This window comes from Centroberyx gerrardi, chromosome 13, assembly GCF_048128805.1.
Source record: "Centroberyx gerrardi isolate f3 chromosome 13, fCenGer3.hap1.cur.20231027, whole genome shotgun sequence".
Classification (NCBI taxonomy): domain Eukaryota; kingdom Metazoa; phylum Chordata; class Actinopteri; order Beryciformes; family Berycidae; genus Centroberyx; species Centroberyx gerrardi.
Genome location: NC_136009.1, coordinates 13,094,264 through 13,116,657, shown reverse-complemented (window position 1 = coordinate 13,116,657; position 22,394 = coordinate 13,094,264). Strand labels below are relative to the sequence as shown.

At 45.1% G+C, this 22,394-nt stretch overlaps 2 protein-coding genes across 2 annotated transcripts in view; one reads left to right on the top strand and one right to left on the bottom strand.

Annotated features, from left to right (window-relative positions):
- Nucleotides 1–10,740, top strand: part of dnah9l (dynein, axonemal, heavy polypeptide 9 like) — a 40,301-nt gene extending 29,561 nt beyond the window's left edge. Inside the window, exons 65-87 of the mRNA XM_071922122.2 lie at nt 115–285; nt 506–638; nt 1,253–1,355; nt 1,858–1,980; nt 2,095–2,299; nt 2,676–2,840; nt 2,997–3,137; nt 3,791–3,961; nt 4,075–4,197; nt 4,349–4,542; nt 5,207–5,355; nt 6,118–6,245; nt 6,603–6,740; nt 7,113–7,202; nt 7,324–7,515; nt 7,716–7,835; nt 7,986–8,045; nt 8,222–8,404; nt 8,807–8,989; nt 9,484–9,599; nt 9,954–10,066; nt 10,232–10,372; nt 10,493–10,740. Coding sequence (XP_071778223.2) covers nt 115–285; nt 506–638; nt 1,253–1,355; nt 1,858–1,980; nt 2,095–2,299; nt 2,676–2,840; nt 2,997–3,137; nt 3,791–3,961; nt 4,075–4,197; nt 4,349–4,542; nt 5,207–5,355; nt 6,118–6,245; nt 6,603–6,740; nt 7,113–7,202; nt 7,324–7,515; nt 7,716–7,835; nt 7,986–8,045; nt 8,222–8,404; nt 8,807–8,989; nt 9,484–9,599; nt 9,954–10,066; nt 10,232–10,372; nt 10,493–10,740 — 3,390 coding nt within the window. The remainder of the gene's footprint in view (nt 1–114; nt 286–505; nt 639–1,252; nt 1,356–1,857; nt 1,981–2,094; nt 2,300–2,675; nt 2,841–2,996; nt 3,138–3,790; nt 3,962–4,074; nt 4,198–4,348; nt 4,543–5,206; nt 5,356–6,117; nt 6,246–6,602; nt 6,741–7,112; nt 7,203–7,323; nt 7,516–7,715; nt 7,836–7,985; nt 8,046–8,221; nt 8,405–8,806; nt 8,990–9,483; nt 9,600–9,953; nt 10,067–10,231; nt 10,373–10,492) is intronic.
- A 401-nt stretch (nt 10,741–11,141) lies between these two features.
- On the bottom strand, nt 11,142–21,851 carry LOC139929262 (uncharacterized). Its single transcript, XM_071922114.2, has 12 exons — nt 21,584–21,851; nt 19,804–19,891; nt 18,366–18,467; nt 17,578–17,643; nt 17,449–17,477; nt 17,172–17,309; nt 16,613–16,699; nt 15,368–15,442; nt 15,137–15,243; nt 13,033–13,213; nt 12,217–12,668; nt 11,142–12,057 (listed from the first exon to the last, which is right to left on the bottom strand). The coding sequence occupies exons 1-12, from the start codon at nt 21,740–21,742 to the stop codon at nt 11,655–11,657; spliced, it is 1,887 nt and encodes a 628-aa protein (XP_071778215.1). The 5' UTR covers nt 21,743–21,851; the 3' UTR covers nt 11,142–11,654.
- Between the last annotated feature and the right edge of the window lie 543 nt (nt 21,852–22,394).

Sequence of the window (22,394 nt, the reverse complement as noted above, 5' to 3'; positions counted from 1 at the left end):
AGTATTACAGTATTTTTGGAATAAGGTGGTGTCCCTAATGAACTGTCCACTGTGTCTGCCTATGTATTTGTGTGTGTGTGTGTGTGGGGGTGTGTGTGTGTGTGTGTCTTCCAGAGTGAGAATGTGCGCTGGGCCCACTCGGTGGCCCAGTACCATGAACAGGAGGAAACTCTCTGCGGTGACGTCCTGCTGACAGCAGCCTTCATCTCCTATGCCGGCTCCTTCTCTAAGAAGTACAGGGAGCATCTGGACAACCTCTGGATGCCCTTCCTGCGGAGCCAGAAGGTTAAACACACCTTAAACACACTTAAAAATTCTCCCCAAATTATTCTAAAACTGCAAAAACACTCAGAAATCCATCCATCCTTCCCTCAGATCCCTATCCAGATGAGAGAGACTCATAAGATGACCATAATAACCTCTCCCTTGCTCTTCCTCATTCCCTTCATGCACCCACGCCTCTCTCCATCATCTGTTCCACCCCTCCTCCCCATCCCTCCATCAGGTGCCCATTCCTATGACAGAGGGCTTGGATCCAGTGTCGATGCTGACTGATGACGCTACAGTGGCCCAGTGGAACAACGAGGGCTTGCCAGGGGACAAAATGTCCACTCAGAACGCGACCATCCTCACCAACTGTGAGTGGAGACTTCACATGTACTTTGCCACCACAGTGATGGCAGTCTGTTGTTCCCTAGCCACAGAACTGCTTTGTTCCACTGCACATAACCACCCATCCATCTGGAAACTCAATCCAGGAACAAGACAGTAATGATTATAAAAAAGATTGATGATTAATCATAACAAGCACTAAAATTATTCATCTTTTTACGAGACAGAGTTACTAAAATGGGGCATTTTTTACTTTACTTTTTGAGAGGAAGGATAATTTTTTTTAACCTTTATCCACATATCCTCACCTTGGAGCAGTAATGATTATCAAAAAAATTGGTGATTAATCATAACAAGCACTAAAATGATTTATCTTTTTACATTACGAGACAGAGTTACTAAAATGGGGCATAAGAACAAGGATCATTTTTCTAACCTTTATCCACACATCCACACCTTGGAGCTGCCTGGTCCACACAGTCCAACACAGCCCTCTGCTGTTGGCTACTGAGCAGCTCACCTGGAGGACTTGGGGGTTAAGCTCTGCTCAAGGGCAATGCGAACAGTTCAAATCCAGGTTTGCTTCATGATAAAGGCAAATCCCCCGTATGGATCATGGTATCTGTGTGTATTCCCGCAGGTGAGCGCTGGCCTCTCCTTATTGACCCTCAGCTGCAGGGGATCAAGTGGATCAAGAGTCGCTATGGCAACAGCCTCAAGGTGGTCAGTCTAGGGCAGAAAGGGTGAGAGGAATGTTCTCTATCGCAGTTATCTCAGATCAATCCAGCCTTTGGGCCCTGCTCAAAATGCTGGTGTCATTTTCATACTGTATGTATGTAGTATATGTCAGTCATACTATATCAAAATGTTTGGGATATCCTGCTTTACACTCTTTTTTGATTTGTGCCCATTTAGTCTCCACATGTAAATACTCAGTTTGCTACTATGAATCCAGTTTTATGTACAGTAGTGAAGGTTGTTTGGTAGCAGCCCCTGCTTGAGGATACAAGCCTCACACTAGATCATCATCACATTACTCTGCCTAACACTATAGTTCAATTCCATCTTTGATGTTTCGCCTCCAGTAGAGATCCAATTATTCTTACTGGAAAATACAGACTTGCTGTCGATCATTAGGAGTGGGTCATTGGGCAAAAATGAATGTGATCTAATATTTTCTCCATCAGAGAGATCTGACATTAATTTTGTCATATTTTCATTTACTAATGTTGCATGTCACTTCAGCTATGTAGATGTGATAGAGCAGGCGGTGGTGACAGGGGACACTGTCCTCATAGAGAACCTAGAGGAGACCATTGACCCTGTTATAGACCCTCTGCTGGGACGACACACCATCAAGAAGGGCAGGTAACACACACACACACACACACACACACACATAGACCATCTGTCTCTCTAGTCCGTTTGCCCTTTTCTCACACTCTACCCTTGCTCCTCTCTGTTTCCCCCTCTCTCTCACAGCTGTATAAAGGTTGGGGATAAGGAGTGCTTCTTCCACCCAGGCTTCAGACTGATCCTCCACACTAAACTGGCCAATCCTCACTACAAGCCAGAGATCCAAGCCCAGACCACCCTCATCAATTTCACTGTGACCAGGGATGGCCTGGAGGACCAGCTCCTGGCCCAGGTGGTAAACCAGGAGAGACCCGACCTCGAGCACCTCAAGGTGGGGCAGATGAGCCGACTGGCTCCCCTCTCCCCGCTGGTTCTCTCTGACTTTCTTACACTCTCTTTCATCCTACTCCTCTTGCACTCGGGTTTACCATTGCTCATGTGTTTTCTCTACTACAGTATATTTTGATAGCATAACCTTCCTTTTTAGGCCCCAGTTTTGGTTCTATCTGTCCTCATTTGGGTACTTTATTATGATAAAACCTGTAATTGTAAACATAAAAAACATAAAAATTTAGGCTAAACTATAGTTTTTATAATATTCCATTTTGTCCCATCACTGCTGAGTCACTATAGGGTAAATACTGCTATGTACAGTATACAACTGCTGCTGCCTGTAACATTGACATGTTTGTGTGAATACCCTACAGAGTGACTTGACCAAACAGCAGAACCTGTTTAAGATTGAGCTGAAGCTTCTGGAGGACGAGCTGCTGACCAGGCTGTCAGCCGCAGAGAGTAACTTCCTGGGAGACAACGTCCTTGTAGAGAAGCTAGAGACCACCAAGCACACTGCCGCTGAGATCGAGATGAAGGTATAGAGAGAGAGAAGAGAGAGGACCACTTGTGTTCCCTCTCTCACCCTCTACTTTCCCTCCCTATCCTCGCCTCCCTATCCTATTCTTTCTTTCTCTTTTCTCCTCCACCTCTTCTCCCTTCATCCTCCTCTCTTTTCCATCCCTCGCTCCTAGGTCATGGAGGCTAAGGTTAACGAGGTGAAGATCAACGAGGCTAGAGAACACTATCGTCCCGTCGCTGTCAGAGCCTCTCTGCTCTACTTCATCATGAACGATCTCAACAAGATCAACCCCATGTACCAGTTCAGCCTCAAGGTAACAAGAAGGTCAAAGTCAAGGACTCACTGTGTAAGCCGTAACTGACAGATGACTGACCTAATTTATTAGTAAGAAACAGAAGCACTCACTGACTCTGTGTTATAACTTCAACATAAAAGAATCTCTTCAAGAATCAAAATCATCAAAACATGAGGCAACACACTGTCTGTTCCAAAGAAAACAGCACCAACTAAGAATTTAACCGAAATTATATAATCATTGTGGTGAAAATTGTTCCCACCTCATATTTCAAATAAATCAGTTATAAATCCAAAGTCAATGGATCAGTCAAGAGCCCTTCCTGGTTTTCCCAACCAAGCCTCAATTTGAAGATGGCACCCAGCTGAGTAAGGCATATGTGTATTTTGTGTGTTATTTGGCAGTGTGATAGAGCAATACACCTACAGGATTGAATGCTGTTCTGTCACAAGGTCTCTGAATGCTACAAGACGTAGCCAACACATCACTATAATCTTTAATTGAGTGTAATGTCAATTGATACCTACTCAAGTTAATATTGTAACCTCTGGCTAACCGAAGATGACTATTATATAAAAGAAAAACAACAGTGCAACGTTTATGCCATGATCATGGTAAGCCACCTAATAAAGGGACAGTTCCCCCAAACCCATCCTCCCTCTCATTCCCAGGCCTTTAACGTGGTGTTCCACAAGGCGGTGGAGGTGGCAGAGGCCTGCGAAGATGTGAAGAGCAGAGTGAACACGCTCATAGACTGCATTACCTACTCCACCTTCAACTACATCAGCAGGGGACTGTTCGAGAGAGACAAGCTCACCTTTACTGCACAGCTAGCCTTCCAGGTTTGTGTGTGTGTGTCTGTGGTGTGTGTGTGTGTGTGTGTGTGTGTGTCTGTGCTGTGTGTCTGTGGTGTGTGTGTGTGTTTTGTCCCTAACTGTGTGCTCTCTCCCTCCAGTTGCTGCTGATGAGTAAGGAGATAGATGTGAGAGAGCTAGACTTCCTGCTGCGTTTTAACATTGACCACCATTACATCAGCCCCCTAGATTTTCTGTCCAACTCAGTATGGAGTGCCATCAAGGTACACACACACGTGCACACACACACACACACACACACACACACAAATTACATGTATAAGATGACTAATAATTGAATTCAAAGAAAAATGTGTTTGCTGGGTCACATCCCAACATAATGATATCAGTGTCATGTTCCTTGTCTTGCCCCAGGTGATGAGTTTCACCGATGAGTTCCGCGGCCTGGACCGGGACATCGAAGGCTCCCCGAAGCGCTGGAAGAAAATGGTGGAGTCGGAGTGTCCAGAGAAGGAGAAGTTTCCTCAGGAGTGGAAAGGAAAAAGCTCCCTGCAGAAACTCATCATGATGAGAGCTTTGAGACCGGACCGCATGACCTACGCTGTCAGGTGAGGAGGGTTCTTCCTTCTCATGGTACTCTTTTGTCTTTTTATACAGCCGTGCTTTCTCTTTGTCTTTAATCCATGTCTCCTTCAGTCCTGGTAATATATGTGCATCTATCCTTCCACAATCCCCCAGAACAAATGGATAAGGGTCATTGAGGTCGCAGGAGTTAAGACAGTGTAGGGGTATGACGTATGCACAGTGAGAATTTACACCAGTCTGGTTTTTCTTCCTAAAATTTGTTTGTTTCTGACTACCCCAATGTTCATGCCCCCTCCTTTTCTATTTACACCAGCTTGGAGCTTGAGGACCTTCGGCACTAGGCCAGCTACACTGTTTTCCTGCCACCTCCATTATCCATCAGTGCTCTAGAGCTTTTTAGGTGCTTGGTGGGTATGCATTATTGATTGTGGCATAGAGCAAATAGAGTAAATTTACACATGCATGTCCAATCTCAACACCATCTAGTGTCTCATGTGGCTAATCCTGTGCGTATGTCCACACAGACGCACCCACAGACTCCACCAGTATTGACAAACACACAAAGCCCAGCAAAGCAGTTGCTCTGTCCCGCGCATTTTATAAATACTGGTTACAGATTTTTGAGTTATCCGAATTTCCATCCCTTTTTGCTAAACCCCTCTGTCTCTCCTCTGTCTCTCGGCATAGGAACTTTGTGGAGGAGAAGCTTGGCGTGAAATACACAGAGGGCCGCAAGACAGAGTTTGCCAAGTCGTTCAGAGAGAGCGGTCCAGCCTCCCCAGTGTTCTTCATCCTCTCCCCTGGAGTGGACCCACTTAAGGATGTGGAGTCACTGGGTAATGTACACACACAAAGCAGCCACCACACATGCACACACATGCGTATACACAAAAAGACACGTACTTGTACATTTATCACTGATGCAAACATAAGCACAAGTATAATTATGAGCCCAGAAACACAGTGGAAGCACAAACACTTACAGTCACTAACAGATACAAGCACTCCATCCTCATGTTCTTTTCATTTACATTTTTACATTTATATATTTAGGCCTTAAGCTGATGCTCTCATCCAGAGTGACTTACAATGAGTACAACAATAGAATAAGCTTTAATTCCTAGATCACCAAAATTACAAGCAATCAATAGCAAGAAGTGCACGGGTGGGTGGTGGAATAATCCTAATTGCTTTTTCCCTGTTCTGTCTGCTTAGTATAGATATGGATATTTGTGCAAGTGTATGTAATGTTTTACTTTGTGTATACTCTATTTGTGTTTGGTGTTGTGTCTTGCATTGATTGTGATGTTTCTGTGATGCAGAAACTTCACAGAGTGGGATAAATAAAGTACTACTACTACTACAAAATGCTGTGACAATATTGTCATGATGGTGGAATGATCATCTGAGAGAGAAGAGCTAGGAAAATAAATGAAATAAGAGTTAAGGAGAAAAATAGAAGGGATTTTTGAGAGCCAGTGAGTAGTGAGAGGGGATATTATTCAGTGAGGACATGAGGAGGTACTTCTTGAGTTTTCAGTCTACGAAGGTGTAAAAAGACTCTGCTGTTCTTACCGTTCTTTCCTGTGCGGCCCCAGGAAGGAAGCTGGGTTTCACTATCGACCTTGGAAAGCTCCACAATGTGTCGTTGGGCCAGGGCCAGGAGGCTGTGGCTGAGGTGGCCATGGAAAAAGCTGCCAAGGAGGGTCACTGGGTCATACTGCAGGTCTGGATGTGTGACAGAAAGCCAGTGCACAGTTAGGCATGGATTTACTTTTGTAATCATTTTTGGCAGCTGATGCCAGTTTGTATATGTTGGGCAAGGAGGGAGCTTTTAGCAAGAGCAGAGACAGTTTGGAAAGGAACTAATTCATAAGAGGACTGACTCTGTCAGTCCCTGTAATATTGAAAAAATATTTTAAAATAAGTTTGGATTTTTTTTTTTTTTCAGTGTAAGCCTTTCTGGGGCTCTGGCTCCTCTGACACCAAAGAATCAAATTTAGTGTCCTGTTTCACACTATGTCGCTTTCCAAGCCTTTTGTATGTGTGTTTTAACCGTGTGCGTCCGTTCCCCTCGCTGTAGAACATCCACCTGGTCGGTCGCTGGCTGGGTTCACTAGAAAAGCTCCTGGAGCGCTGCTGTGAAGGCAGTCACCCCGACTACAGAGTGTTCATGAGCGCCGAGCCTGCCCTAACACCGCAGGAACATATTATCCCACAGGTACACACACAGTATACATAATTATGATAAACAGCATATCCATACATTCAGTATAAGCACATGCACATACCCCTATGTATCTATCCTGCACCCATCCTGCAAAGTTCACTGCTGACAATTCTTTGTTCTTCACTCTGTTTAATACTGAGACTAAATAGGTGTATTAAACAAAAAAAGAAAAGGAAAACCAGTGCATCTCAAATGACTGCTTACTCAAAATAGAACAAAATTTGAATTTACCAAACAGCTTCTTTCATGGGTGGAGCAACAGTACAGTATGGGGCTGCTACAATTGTAACATCTGTACTAACATACAAAATTATACACATACACACAATACAAATGTATTTATTAAATATGTGTTTAACGCAGGGTATTCTGGAAAATGCTATCAAGATCACCAATGAGCCTCCTACAGGAATGCACGCTAACCTGCATGCTGCTCTGGATAACTTTGACCAGGTGAGGGTCTACTGTGTGTGCTTTGGCATTGGTGTTATTAATATTATTATACTATTATTTATTATAATACTATTATTATTAGTTGTAGTATTATAATTATCACTCCCCTCTCTCTCTCCAGGACATCCTGGACCAGTGTAGTCGTGAGCAGGAGTTTAAGACAATCCTCTTCTCTCTGTGTTACTTCCACGCCTGTGTGGCAGAGAGGAGGAAGTTTGGGCCCCAGGGTTGGAACAGGAAGTACCCCTTCAACACAGGGGACCTGACCATATCGGTTAATGTGCTCTACAACTACCTGGAGGCTAACTCGCAGGTGGGACAAGGGGTTGGTGTTGTTGGGTGGGTGCGTGCGTGGTTGGGTGAGTGCAGCGTGTGTGGCTGTGGGTGCGTATCAGTATTTGGGTCAGTGAGTGGGTGTGCCACAGCATGATGATGATGATGATGATGATGATGGTGCTGGTGCTGGTGCTGGTGCTGGTGGTCATGAAAGTGATGATGATTATGATGATGAAGGTGCCATGGGAGGACCTGAGGTATCTGTTTGGGGAGATCATGTATGGAGGACACATCACTGACGACTGGGACAGAAGGCTCTGCAGAACATACCTCGAAGAATACATGCAGCCCAACCAGGTGTGTATATGTGTGTGTGTGTGTGTGAGAGAGAGAGAGAGGGGGGGGGGGGGGGGGGGGAGAAAGAAAGGTGTTTAATCTTTGGGTAATTTAATGCACCTTGTGTTACAGTACAGTGTTATGAAGCAAACCATTCTCCTTTTCCCCAAGTTTGACAGGAAGCTTGCGCTGGGTCCAGGTTTTGTCGTCCCCTCCAACCTGGACTACCAGGTAGCTAAAGACAAATGGTGTTTGAGTGAAATGTTCCTTTAAATAGTAAAAAGTTTAAACTTGTTAAAGTATCCCCCAAATGGCTTATGTTACAGTATTTTATGAATAAATGATAATGAATGAATAAATGAAAATAATGGATGGCACTCAGCATTTATTCTCTCCATGTTTTCGAGGGCTACCATGGTTTCATAGACGAGATGCTGCCCCACGAGAGCCCAGTGCATTATGGGTTACACCCCAACGCCGAAATTGAGTTCTTGACGGTGACGTCAGATAACCTGTTCCACACTCTGCTGGAGCTGCAGTCTCCTGACGCTGTCATGGGGGAGGGGGCCTCACAGACCCTGGAGGAGAAGGTAGATCTCTTTATGGTTTATGGTTCTTCATAGACAGGAAATGAGAGTCTCTTATAATAAACATATTTTCACTTTTTGAAAAAAATTCAGCTTCATTAATTGATTGAATTCAAACTGAATAGGCCTGAATAGCCTAGCAAAAAAAACTGTCCACCTTGTTCTAACGACCATGTGAATGCCCCTTCCTATATGCTAAATAATGATGCAGTACCTGAAAGCAGATATGTATTGCTTTAAAGCTTTCAAGATGGAGTGTGGAAAAAAAAACAGATGGTCATCGGTGCCATGGGACATAAACCAATACATGGCCATAGCGGGATGTTTCAGTCTTCTAACTGTCCTGTCTCTTTTGATGTGTATCCTCACCCCATCACTTCACCCCCTGACCCCACCCACCCTCAGGTGAAAACAATTTTAGACGAGGTGCTGGAGAAGCTACCGGAAGAGTACAATATGTCCGACATCACCTCCAAGACGGCCGAACGGTCCCCCTACATCCTGGTCTGCTTCCAGGAGTGCGAGCGCATGAACACACTCATCTATGAGATCCGGCGCTCACTCAAGGAGCTTGACCTGGGACTCAAGGTGTGATACATCTGCTGAGTGTGTGTGTGTGCATATCATTTGTGTTTACAGTACAACCCTGTTCATTGATGAGCTTTCATACAAGCATGCACAAATAGATAAAACCATGGTAGCTGCTTAGGATAAAGTCAATGTATTGTAGTTAAATGTGCTGTGTATAACATTTTAAACTTCAATATATCATTGTCAAATTAATTATGATAGCTTGGTGTAACTACTGTAAACAAATGAGACCAAGATGATTGGTAGCCTCTATTTCATGCCAGCGGTATTGCTAGTGTTCCTCAAAATTAAGACCACATTTCCCATAACCCCATTGCTTTCACTCATCCACCATCTGCCAAAGCACACATTGTAAAATGCGGTGTAGAGGCTGCCAATCTTCTCAGCAAGGGTCTTGTTTGTTTACAGTAAGTATACCAATGTCTCAAATTTAATGTGGTAATGATTTATTGATGTGATAGTGATGAAACGGTTGATTTTTTCTTTCAAAGGGTGAGCTGGCGATTTCCTCTGAGATGGAGCAGCTGCAGACAGCCTTGTTCTTTGACAATGTCCCTGATACCTGGACCAAACTGGCCTACCCCTCCACCTACAGCCTGGCTATATGGTCTGTGCGTGTGTGTGTGTGTGTGTGTGTGTCACTATGCCTGTATGCATACAGTTGCTATATACAGGGGATACAGTTTTTGTTGTGCTTTGTGTATTAACGGCTGTATTTAGCTGTAGTAGATGCAGTTACTGTATTATTATGTATTGTGTACAATATAATGTATTTGATTGTTGGAGACACTAGGTAGTATGTTATTATGCATTGTGTATAGACCAATGTATTAACCTAGATACACTTGCTATGTTTATAGTGTCATGTAGAACTTATGTGACATCCTAACATCATTTTCTCCTCTTCTCTCTCTCTCTCTCTCTCTCTCTCTCTCTCTCTCTCTCTCTCTCTCTGTGTCAGGTACAATGATGTGTTGCTGCGTTGTAGAGAGCTGGACAGCTGGACTCAGGACCTGTCTCTGCCTAGTGTTGTCTGGCTGTCTGGACTCTTCAACCCACAGTCTTTCCTCACTGGTAACACACACACAAATAAACATTATTAATGCATGCATACAGAGAGAGAGAGGTCTATTTAGGCCTACTTGTCTAAATAACTTTCCTCACATTTCTCTCTCTTGCTCCACATCCCCTCTCTCCTCATAATTCTCCTTTGTCTTTGCTCCTGTTCTTGCTCTCCAGCGGTGATGCAGTCTCTGGCCCGTAAGAATGAGTGGCCCCTGGATAAGGTGAACCTGACTGTAGACGTGACCAAAAAGTTTAAGGAAGAGTTCAACCAGCCTGCCAGGGAGGGAGCCTACGTGTACGGACTTTATATGGAAGGTAGATGTACCCCCCCCCTTCACAATCTCTCACTCTCTCTCCTCTCTGTTCTCTCTAAACACAGTGACCATATTTTGCCTCTCCTTCTCCCCCTATCTCCTCACCTGTGTCCTTCCCTAGGTGCGAGGTGGGACACCCAGGCCGGGGTGATCACCGAGGCCCGTCTAAAGGAGTTGACCCCAGCCATGCCTGTCATCTCTGTCCGGGCCGTGCCCAGTGACCGCCAGGAGACCAGGAACATCTACGAGTGTCCACTCTACAAGACCAAGATCAGAGGACCCACCTACGTGTGGACCTTCAGCCTCAAAACCAGGGAGAGGCCCGCCAAGTGGGTCCTGGCAGGAGTGGCTCTGCTGCTCAGCGTGTGAGAGGTCAGGGGTCAAGGTTCAGGGGTCGGGATGAATTTGATTCTCTTAAGCAAGATAGGTGTGTATGCACGTGTACAATTTGATCAGGCATGAAGCAGCCTGCTATCTGGTGTTTGATATGAATAGCACAACAATGATTGTTTTCTTACCAAATGTGAAATATGTACGTCCAGAGCTCTGTTATATGTACATTTTGATCTGAATTCACCTTAGTTGTGGCATACAGTGACATATGTTCTTAATATTGTTCATTTTATGTAATGTTACATATACTGTATTTTCACGCATGTTATCACAAGTTCTTGAAGACTCAACATTACAGTGGAATCACAAGAACAGAATGGAACCAAAGACTATGTGTCTTTTCTTTTTATTGAAAAATGATAAAATATACAGGGGGAAATGCCAAAAATTTCACACACTGGATCACAGTTAGAATTGATAAAGTCAAAGCTTATTGTTTTGAACAAATCAAATCTATAAACTACAAGATATTCTATAAGCAGGAAAAAAATATCAGGAGGTGCTGCCTCACTAGAGCGGCGTTCAAGTGTGTTCTTTTGTAACACCTGTACCTCTTAATGTTATGCAGCAGTTTTAAATAGCACATTAAAGTACACAGGTGAAGTCACTCTGACAACATGACAAGACAACCTCTTTTTGTCTTTTTGTTCCTTCCTACTTCACAGTACACATATGGGTGTAGTATACATTTGCTTCAATAAAAAAAATGAATAGTTTAACAACAAAAAAAATTTGTGTATACCCAGCTCTTTTCAACTGGAGTCCCTAATGCACATAGCTCAGATATGTGCTCAAAAGTCAAAATCTCTTGATTTTGGCTTCTGTGTGTATGTGTGTGTGTATGTGTGTGTGTGTGTGTGTGTGTGTGTGTGTGTTAGTCTGTGTGTTTTCTAGTCACTATCATCAGACCAGCCCAGCTCCATCACGTCCATGGCCGCAGTCGCCATGTTGATTTTGGTTCCATGTCGCACACTACAGCTCTTCGAAGAGTTCTGATTGGACGAAGCCCGCACGCTCACCTGCACCCCCGAGTGACCTATGACCCCCACTTCCCCTCTGATCTTCTGGCTGACGGCCTCGCTGAGGTCACCCCTGACTCCCTGGACGACGACTCCCATGTCACTCCTCCGCTGACCCCTGACCCCTACTTCGCTCCTGACCCCGTGACCTACGACCTTCATCACCCCCATGTCGCCCATATTCATGTTCATGTCCATGTCGCCCACGCCCAGGCCCTCCATCTCCCCCATGTCATCCATGTCTAAGGACAGCATGTCCCCGAAGCCCCCCAGACTACCTTGGAGGCCCTTGAACATGGTCTGGAGCCTCCCTCCCTCTATCCCTCCCTCCATCCCTCTGTCCATCCCTCTCTCCTCCAGCCTGTCCCCCAGCCTCTCCATTTCCCATCCTCCCTCCTTCTCCCTCTCCCTCTCCCCCTCTGCCTCTCCGAACCCGCCCGAGAAGCCTCTGAGTATGGTGGTCACCCTGCTCCTCTGCATCCCTCCTCCTCTCTCCCTGTCCCCCTCGCCCCACGTCCTCTCCTCCCTCTCCACCACTCCCCCCGGGAAGCTCCTGAGCGTCACCTGCACCCTGCCTCCCTCCATGCTCCCGCCTTCGTCTCTCTCCCTCGACCCCCAGCCTTTCTCCTCCAGGGTTCCTTCCTCTTCCTCCTCCTCCTCTCCAAACCCACCCTGGAACCCTCGGAGCATGGCGTGCAGCCTCCCGCCGTCCAGCGAACCCATCCCCCTGTCCATCCCTCCCCCGGTCCCCCTCTCGGTGTCTCCGTTGCTGAGGGTGCGGAGGAGGCAGCTGACCCCGGCGCTGCTGACTCCTGCACTGTTGGACTCCTGCGAGTGCGAGCGGAAGAAAGAGCCGGAGGAACCGATGGACATTGGTGTGAAGAACTGAGAGGGTCGGAGAGAGGCGAGGTGGAGCGTCAGGCCGAGATGAGAAGAAGATAAAGAATAAAAGGGGAATTAGAGGTAGATCAAACAAACCAAGGCAATACCAAGGCAACTCTTCTTGTGATTAATTATTAAAAAGCCTAGTCCATTTTGGGACAGTTAAAAAGCTAAAATGTTTCAGCTAACACGGCTTCATTCGCTGGACTCGCCAGAGAATGAAGGCTTTTTAATAATTAATCACAAGAAGAGTTGCCTTGGTATTTTTCTTGAACACACAATTTGATTTTGCTTCCAGGTGTCTGAATGTGCCAGTTACATCAAAAGGTTTACAGTCAGTCAGTCAGTCAATTCCACTTCTACTCACTGGTGTGATGTTTGAGCGCTCCATGAGCAGGGAGGTGGGACTGGGAGTCATGCTGGATCTCTCCATCAGCCTCTCCTCCCACAGCCGGAGCCTCCTCTCCCGCTCCTCCAGCTCCTTCTCCTTGGAGTAGAGCTCCCTCTCCAGCTTCCGCAGGCGCTCCAGGGTTGACTCGATCTCACACCTGTGTGCACATACATACACATACACATGTAGACACGCCTATCACCTCTTGCACAATATACAGTACATGCAGATATATGGCCTTGTTTTGACTGGACCATCATAGCAACCATTATAGAACAAATGACAGGTTCAATTCCAAAATGCTACTCTAGAATGCTACAAAATGCTACTCTTTTTGCCTCCTGAAATTAATCAATATTTCAACAGTACACAGGATTCTATTCTCAAAAATAGGTCTTTAGATAACTCAAGAATGGCATGCTTTACTTTCATTTCATTTATTTTGGTGGATGGTGATGATATCTTTTTTAATCTTCAGTCTTTTTAGCATTGGTCTGAACTACCTGATTCTGCTCATCAAAATGCTCTGACACTGTTGCAACTTCAGCACATGAAGCATGAATTTAATCAGCTGATCCCAAAGCTACAGCTGTGATACAACAGTACAAGGCAATACAGATGGGCAATTTTGCCAACAATTAAATGAACAACAGTATATTTTGGTTCCTCATAGCCGACTATGTTATGTCATGTTGTCCCAGTTTACGATCAGTATTCCCGCTGAGGACAGTACTGTTCATTAAAGTACCCATGAAATGAACCTCATACAACACTAGTATAGGCATAAATATACATTTCTAACCAATAAAACCATCAGATTTTTGAACAATCCCGCCCCTCCTCACCCCTCCCATCAAATAAAATGTCCTTTCTCTCCCTGACTCATATTCCATTGGTTCAGACTTTTGAATGATCCCTCACTGCATTATGTCCCGCCCCAACATCCTGTTTCAACAGGAAATGCATCAAATCCAGGAAGTAAAGATGCCATTTCATGGGGTCTTTAAAAAAGCTGTCCATGTGGGAAATTTTGTGTTCACTGGCATTACCCCCCCAATACCACTAGATGTCACTGTGGGGGTTACTGGGTGATTTCTCATGAGACTGCACACACAAACACAATCAATTCTCACAGCAACTAAATATAGACAGACATCTGACACGCAGCCATACCTCCCTCCCTCCCTCCCTCCCTCCCTCCCTCCTCTTCTCTCCCTCCATACCTCTCTATTCATTCATCCCGCCCCTTTACCGCCTCACCCTGGCTCCCTCTCTCCTCCTCTTCTCTCCTCCCCTTGTCAAGTTTTTCCACCCGTACACAAAACTTCCCTCAAAATTGATTGCCTTGCTGTACTCATGTCAAACACGCATAGAATCTTGCACCTTCTCTCCTCCGTTTCCTCCTCCTCCTGTCTCTCTCTCTCTCTCTCTCTCTCTCTCTCTCACCCGTCATCTGTCCCCTCTCGTAGATTTCGCATGCACCCAGTACATTTCTGTCCCTCCTGAACTTCTCCTCTTCTTCATCCCATACTTGATTTCTCCCCCACCACCACCACCACCACCACCACCACCACCACCACCACCACCACCCCTCCCCCCCCACCACCACCACCACCACCACCCCTCCCCCCCCACCACCACCACCCCTCCCCCCCACCACCACCACCCCTCCCCCCCTCCTCTCTCTCTTCCCCCCTAGAGTGAGGGTAGTGGACGAGTGGAGGAATCTCTTCCATGGACACTTTCCAGAGCGCTTATTATAGACCGAAGTAGAGTGCAGGGTCACACATTCAGCTTCTCTCCTGAGCCTTAGGGAGAGCACTGTGTGTATGTGTGTGTGTGTGTGTGTGTGTGTGTGTGTGTATATGTTTGCATGTGGGTGTGTGACCGTGTTGAACTTGTGTGTGTATGCATACATTTGTGTGAAGAGTTGACTTAAAACGAGCAGTACAGTAAGCCACAGTCTCTATTTGTCATTCTGAGAGAGCAAGACTTAGCAGACTGTATACACTCTCAGAACGACAGAAGACTTATGCATGCCTACGAGATTGTGCGTGTGTGTGTGTGTGTGTGTGTGTACCTCCACTGGTCCTTGTTATGTAGGAAGGAGTTACACTGGTCCGGTAGCCTGCTGTCATTGGCCATAGTCTCCAGAGTCACCAGCACCTGCTTAAACTGTGGACGCTCCTGTAGGCACACACACACACATCACACACATATATTTTAAATGTGCTTTAAAAAGTATACAAGTGAGCCACCAGAATGGGTTTTCAATAGACTAACCATTGTATCCATCATCCCATTAGCTTACCTTGGGTTCTGCTTGCCAACATTTCCTCATCAGCTCTGCAAAGCTTGCTGGACAGCTGGTGGGGATGGTCAGCCTCTAGATACACACACACACACATACACAGAAACCTTTATATTTTTACAGAAAAATCATGTCGGACCAGCTTGTTTTTTCCAACCATTAAAACTATAAACCAAACAAATCTTCAAAATGGTAGTACATATTATGTTGTTTGAATTATTAATTACTGAATCTAAAAAGTACATTTTGATCAAACTTTTTATGATATAAAATCTCCTGTCAAGTTAAACGGATCTGGGGTCATGGCATTTGTCACATATTGTGTTTGCCTTCCTGCAGTATGTAAACTGCAGCAACGATCCTGCAGCACACTGTGCCACTGGGATAATGTTCCTCCATAAAGTTAAGAATCCAGGCTCTTGGCATCAGCAGTGGTCTGAATGAGCCCAGACAGCTCCATAGTACAGTACAGTAAATGGAAACAGTTTTCTCTGGGGATTAATCCCAAAATATCACTGACTCTGTGAGTGGAGAGAGGGCTAGAAAGAGGGGCATAGCAGATAGGGGGGGGGGGGGGGGGACAGAGTGACAAGGGGAAAGGGAAAGAGAGCAAGAGAGATAGAGAGAGAGAGTGGGTTATTTAGGGAGAGCATTTGGAGAGTAGCCAACAGCGACGCAGGAATCATGTTCTCTGAGTTGTTTGTTGGCCCCAGTGTGTGTGTGTGTGAGTGTGTGTGTGTGTGCATGCGTGCGTCTGTTGGAGGGGATTCAGGCACGTCAATAACTGAAACACATACACCGTATAACCATCATCCCCACCTCCCATAAACCTCTTGTATTAACTCCCCCCCTATCACTGCAATCTTTTTCTCCCCAGGCCCCCCTCTCTCCCTCTCTCTCTCTCTCGCTCTCTGTCTCTCTGTCTCTCTCTCTCTCTCTCTCTCTCTCTCTCTCTCTCTCTCTCTCTCTCTCTCTCTCTCTCTCTCTCCCCAGACCTAGTAAAGGCCTGTAGCCAGGGGGAGTCTGGCGGAGCTCCACTGCTGTGTATCCAGGCCTTACAAGAGCAGAGAACTGACATCAGGCCTAAAAATATACCAGCCTCAGCCTCACCACCTCACAGTGGAAACCATGAGAGCATCGCATTGTTCCTCCAGCCTTCTCAAACTCTGCCTGTATGTATGTGTGTACATGCTTATATTATCTGTGTGTTGGAAAGGTGTATGGACGCATGTGTGTGTGGCCTACCTCTTGTTTCTCCACCACCAGCCACGCCACTTGCAGGCCTTCGAAGCCTTTGAAAGGAACTTCCCGAGTCAGCATCTCCCATAGCACCTGGCCGGAGGACAGAATGTGTTTTCACTTGCTTTGATGTATCACAGTCAGCTGACTGCTGGTAGTAGCAGTCAGCTGGAAGTATCTTTGGATTTGTTTTGTTTTGTGTTATGTCTCTATCTTGAATGGCTATGAAGATATCTTGATGGATAGACACACCAAAACAGACATATCATACATAATACATCAGTACACAATACATGGCGTTGTTGTCAACTCAACTACCTCAACTAACTCAACTCAACTAACTTGTAACAATTTTGGTGATTGTCATGTTTTAGCTTCAATTGAAGGATTACATGGTCCTCTATAGGAAGAGAAAATTCTACAACCATTGGTCCTTTGAAAACCTGGATAAACCCGGAAGAATTGGATAACCAACAAGGGCGTTTTTTCTTAGTTTCTGAAAAGTTGACATACACATTCACGCATTACGCATTCACACATACTTATACACATACTACCAGCTCACCACGCCATAGGAGTAGGTGTCGCAGGTCTCAGAGACAGGCAGGCTCTGGATGACTTCAGGGGCCATCCAGGGGAAAGTGCCCACCACCGTCATATGGGTGGTATGGGACAGGAACTTAGATGCCCCAAAGTCACAAATCTGGAACCGCCACAGGGAGAGAGAGAGAGAGGAAGAGGAAGAAAAACACAAAGAGAACAAAGTCTTGACATATGTGCAAGAACTGAATAAAAAAACTGTGGTATGCAGAAGGAGAGAGGGATCACAAGACTGTACAAACCTTCAGCACCCTTTCTGCTGTCATTACCACTGTAATTGAGACAGAGAGATATGGGTCAAATTCACATTAGTACAGTATGCAGAGCAGTAGTGAAGAACAGATCGGATTGTGGTTTGGATCTTGCGTTACCGTTCCGTGATTTGAGGTCTCTGTGAATGACTTTGACTGGAGCTTCCGCATGGAGGTAATGCATTCCTGTAAGAAAACCAAGTGTCAACAACTCTTACAAAAAGCAATAACTACAACTTTCTGATGTTCATTCCCAAACCCACTGGGACACAACTGGACCTGATCTCTTTTGGTTGGGAAAGGATGAATTTCTCACTTGCTTGGTAAGGTTTGGGTACACTGTCATTGTGAAAGTACTATACTGGCATATTTATGGGGCTTCAATCTGGTTTGGACTCACAGAAAGCTGTAACCCTTTGGGAATGGTTTAGGTTCAGACAGAAATCTATTGGTTCTGGGAGAACTGGGATTGAAAATTGAGGCTTGAGTGAAGCTCTACCACAAATTACCTATAGACAATAAAAAGGACTACCATCCCCCAGGATGTCCCCAACAGATTAAATCAGTACGCACAATATGATCAGGCTTCTCACAATATACATGCAGATTTGATCACTAACCAGGTCCTCTTGACTATTTCATTCATTCATTACCTGAAAGCCATATTTAATTTTCAGGGAACATTTAAAAATGTCATTCCTTGGGTCCTCATATGAGTTTCTCTTCAGTCCACCACCAACATAATCAACAGAGGTGTATGTCACTTTCTATAACTTTTATTTTACTTAAGGATGTCCAACATGCCATCAAAAGCAGATCTCCTACTTCTGTGACGCTTGACATCAGATTCTCAGTCATTCGACTCTGACAAAAAGACAAAGAGATGGCTGTATTTCCTTTAGATGTACCTTTAGCTATCTGTATGGCCCATGTCATGATCTGCTCCATGTCCATCTCCTCGCTCTGCTCACTGGACAGGTACTCATACAGAGAGCCCCCACTCGCATACTCTGGAGGAGGTAACACACACACACACACACACAGAAGCCATGTTCAGATTAGGAGAACAATGTAAAGGAGAAAACCTATATGTATCCACAGACAGGTACACACAGTCACACAATGAAACCATGTTCATGACAGCAGAACAACAGGAACACACAAAGATGCACTACTTTTAACATGTCACACTGCAAAAATATCCACTTCTGTGTATCTAGCATTCAGTCTGTGGAAAACTTTGGAAACTGGGAAAAAAAGCTGTGGAAATTCTTTCTTAAAACAAGTGGAAAAATCGGATAGCAAATAGCAAATATCATTCCATGTGTTTAAAGATAATTTCACTTGATTCACAGTTTTTTAACAAGTAGATTGACATTGGAAACAACTGAAATTATCTCACTCCTTTAACATTGTTTTTCACTTGTTTGAAGAAACATTATTTGTGGCGCAGTCACAATCTACACTAATTTATCACAATGACTTGAGAAACATCAGTCACAGCTTAGCATGTCAGCACATGGCTCTACACACACCAGACTGAGTCTGGAAAACAGGGAGATGCCAGCTCAAGACAGCAGAAAACTGTACTGTCTTCAAGCAAACCTCTGTCACACCCTGACTTTCTTTTATCTTCTTTCAGATGATCCATTTTTTTTTTACTTTTCCCCTTTCCTTGCAATGTTAGATCATTTAAACACAGACTAGTAGATGATAGAGGATAGCATCTTTATGATTACTGTCCAATCCTAGGGCTCCTGTGTAGCTTAATGAGTAGAGCGTGGCACCCACACTGCCAGGGTTAGTGGTGCATGAGGCACTGGAGGCGCCCATTTTAAAAATTACACACTTGTGGTGGGTTACTCTAATGTTAGATGGGGTTAGACCAGGCTCCATTAAGAGTTGCTGGACCAGACTGGTGAATTGGTGTGAGTCAGAGTTAAAGGGAGGTGCTGCAGAGCTTTATCTCAACCATATGACCACATCCAGGATAACAACCACATCAAAACATACTGGTTTCAGTTACCAATGTCCTGCCAAGAAACTTAATATGGACCTCCACTCACAGTATACACTATTACAAAACACACTGATTGAACATCAGAGCATACTAATAGTGCTTGTGAGAGGCACATCTAAAATCAAATACACACTAGTGAAGCACACGCACACACACTTGTGCTGTTTTACATGTGATGGCGTTCTACCCTGACCCTAACCTCGACCCCTATATGCCTAACCCTAACCCTTGCCCTCACCTTAACCTAACGCTAATTCGATCCAAACCCTAAACCTAAGTACATATGGACACACACACACACACACACGCACACACAGGGGTCTGACCTGTGACGATGCCATAGTTGGGGGATTCCAGAACGGCTCCATAAAACTGAATGATGTTCTTGTGACTCAGGACACTGAGAATCTCAGCCTGGACAGAGAGAGAGAGGGAGAGAGAGACAGACAGATAGACAGAGAGAGGCAGAGAGCGAGAGAGAGACGAAGTAAACAACTTCATTAACAGACACATTCACGTTACCCATGTGCGACTTTGATAACCAATGAAATAAATCCTTTTACACAATAATTCACAATTGTAATTCATTCCTGATGTAAACCTAAACCTTACAGTTTTTGATTTGTTTGTCCAACTTGAATGTAGAATGTAATCCTGACACACTAACGGCCCAGCGTCTACAGGGCAACTGAACTGCAGTGTTCAGTACAGTCAGAAACTCTTTCACACCACAGGTTGAGTCTACAAACCAAGACCCTCCGCACCACTGTGACAAACATGCCATTAATCTGAACTGACATATAGGTCATACCCTCTGCATGTGTGGAATATGTAACTGTTGCCAAGCAACATAATAGCTAACCATCAAATTGCAATGTAGCACCACAAAGTTTTCTAAATAAATAGCTTATGTCTTTCTTTCAATTCACCTTTCCCATCTATTTCCATCATGGCATCCATGTGTGGAGTATTGCTGTGTACGCTATATCAATTTGTGCATGCATTTGCACATGCAGTTTTGCGTGTGTAATTGTATGTCCGTGTGCATGTGTGCACATAGATCCAAGATTAATTGAAATAGTATCTTAATGTTAGATTATTTATAAGCAGCAAACAGACCTTTGATTTACATCTCCGTCTTACAAGGATCCACTATGGCCACTGCAAATTTCCAATATACAGTAGCTGCTCTTCTGCCATGATCCATGCATTTGTATTGCCACAAATTGTGACCACATGTCTGTATGTATGTGCTTGTGTACACACATGAATTTGTATATGCATGTGTGTGTAGAGAGAGTGAGACAAACAACAATCACTGTTTACTCTCTGTACTATTACGTAAGGCCGTGTGTGAGATGGTGCATTTTATATCCTTGCATATTGTTAAATGTCAAACCATGTTGAGCATCTGTACCATTTAAATCTGACGTCAATTCTAATTTAACTCAGGAAACAAAAGCCTTTGAAATGTGTGTGCGGGTGCGTATCAACCGCATTGTTCAAATCTGTTGCCACAACAATAGCGGCGTGCCGAGTCACCAGCGGGTCAGCCTAACTTACGACAGCTTCCTGACACTGGGTCGCGATCCCATACCACTCCAGTATTAATAACACAGCGGGAAATGATGTTTGGATTACGGACGGGGCCATGCCCACGGAGAACCACCCGGCCTCCTGCAGCGTATGGAGCCACTAAACACGACCACACACCTCGCCCCGACGCACAATAGGAGGAACAGGGGAGCGCTGGCATAAACAACCGCTCCATCCACAAAGAAGGGAGGAGGGGGAAGAGGTGAGGTATGCTTAAGATAAACACATGGCAGACAACAGGAGGGGGGTGTCTGGGTCTATTGACTCCAAAGTGGATCAGGGGAATCGGTGCCAATTGGGATACATGTTTCAGTTCAGATCAGTAACTTGCTACAATATGAAGCTCCATAACTGACAAATGCCTTGGATCTGTTTGAGTGCAGGCCCATATGGTGTGTGCTGTGTAAGACCTTTGCTGCAGATGTGTATGATTGCTCTGTGTGTATGTGTGTTCCTTCTGTCCCTCTGTATGTGTGTGTGTGTGTGTGTCTCTCTCTCTCTCCCCCCTACCTCTTTCTCAATCTTCAGAAGTTTTTTCACAGCCACCTCCTTGTCCTGGGATATCCAGAGGGCTCTGTAGACGCTCCCAAAGCTGCCTCCTCCACAGTTCTCATAGAAGAGCAGGTCCTCATGCTTTATCTGCACAAACGACGAGCCCAGGGACGACATGGCATACTGACACACGCACACAGACACACACACACACACACACACACACACACACTCACACTCACACTCACACTGATCGAAAGCTGCCCCAAAATACACGAGCACACACGGTCCCCGATGAGCCCAGAGCGAGAGAAGGGTAAGAAATAAGAAAGAGAGAGGGAGAGTAGTTCCTCCGCAGGCTTCGAGTGGATGTTGTGAGTCAGCAGAACAGATTGTCAGAGAGAAGAAACTAGAAAGTGCTGGAGAGAGAGAGAGAGAGAGAGAGAGAGAGAGAGAGAGAGAGAGAGAGAGAGAGAGAAGTTTGCTCCCTGTGAGTCAGTAAAAGTCAGTTGAAGCTGTCACTACAGGACAAGGCATTACACTGCCTGATGGTGGTGATCCAGTGTAACTGCAGCACAGAGCACACAGACCCAGACACACAACACGCACACACACACACACACACACACAGAGTGTAGTAAGTATGTGTGTGTGTGTGTGTAAGTTACAATCTGCAGTCAGTGTGTGCGGTCTGTCTCTAGCAGACACACTGTTCAAATATGGTCACTGGCATCCAGGGCATTCCGTCTTCCTGGGCCAGGATAACTGCTGCTATATAAAGCACTCTATATACCACAAACACACATACACACACATAAAGACACATAAA

Bases quoted from the DNA above. Each gene is read 5' to 3' on its own strand.
- LOC139929262 (XM_071922114.2), bottom strand. From the start codon at position 21,742: ATGTCGTCCCTGGGCTCGTCGTTTGTGCAGATAAAGCATGAGGACCTG. The intron at 17,644-18,365 runs GTACATCTAAAG...GTTTTCTTACAG, and splicing joins GGCCATACAGATAGCTAAAG to GAATGCATTACCTCCATGCG. The intron at 16,700-17,171 runs GTGAGCTGGTAG...TCCTCCGGCCAG, and splicing joins ACACCTACTCCTATGGCGTG to GTGCTATGGGAGATGCTGAC.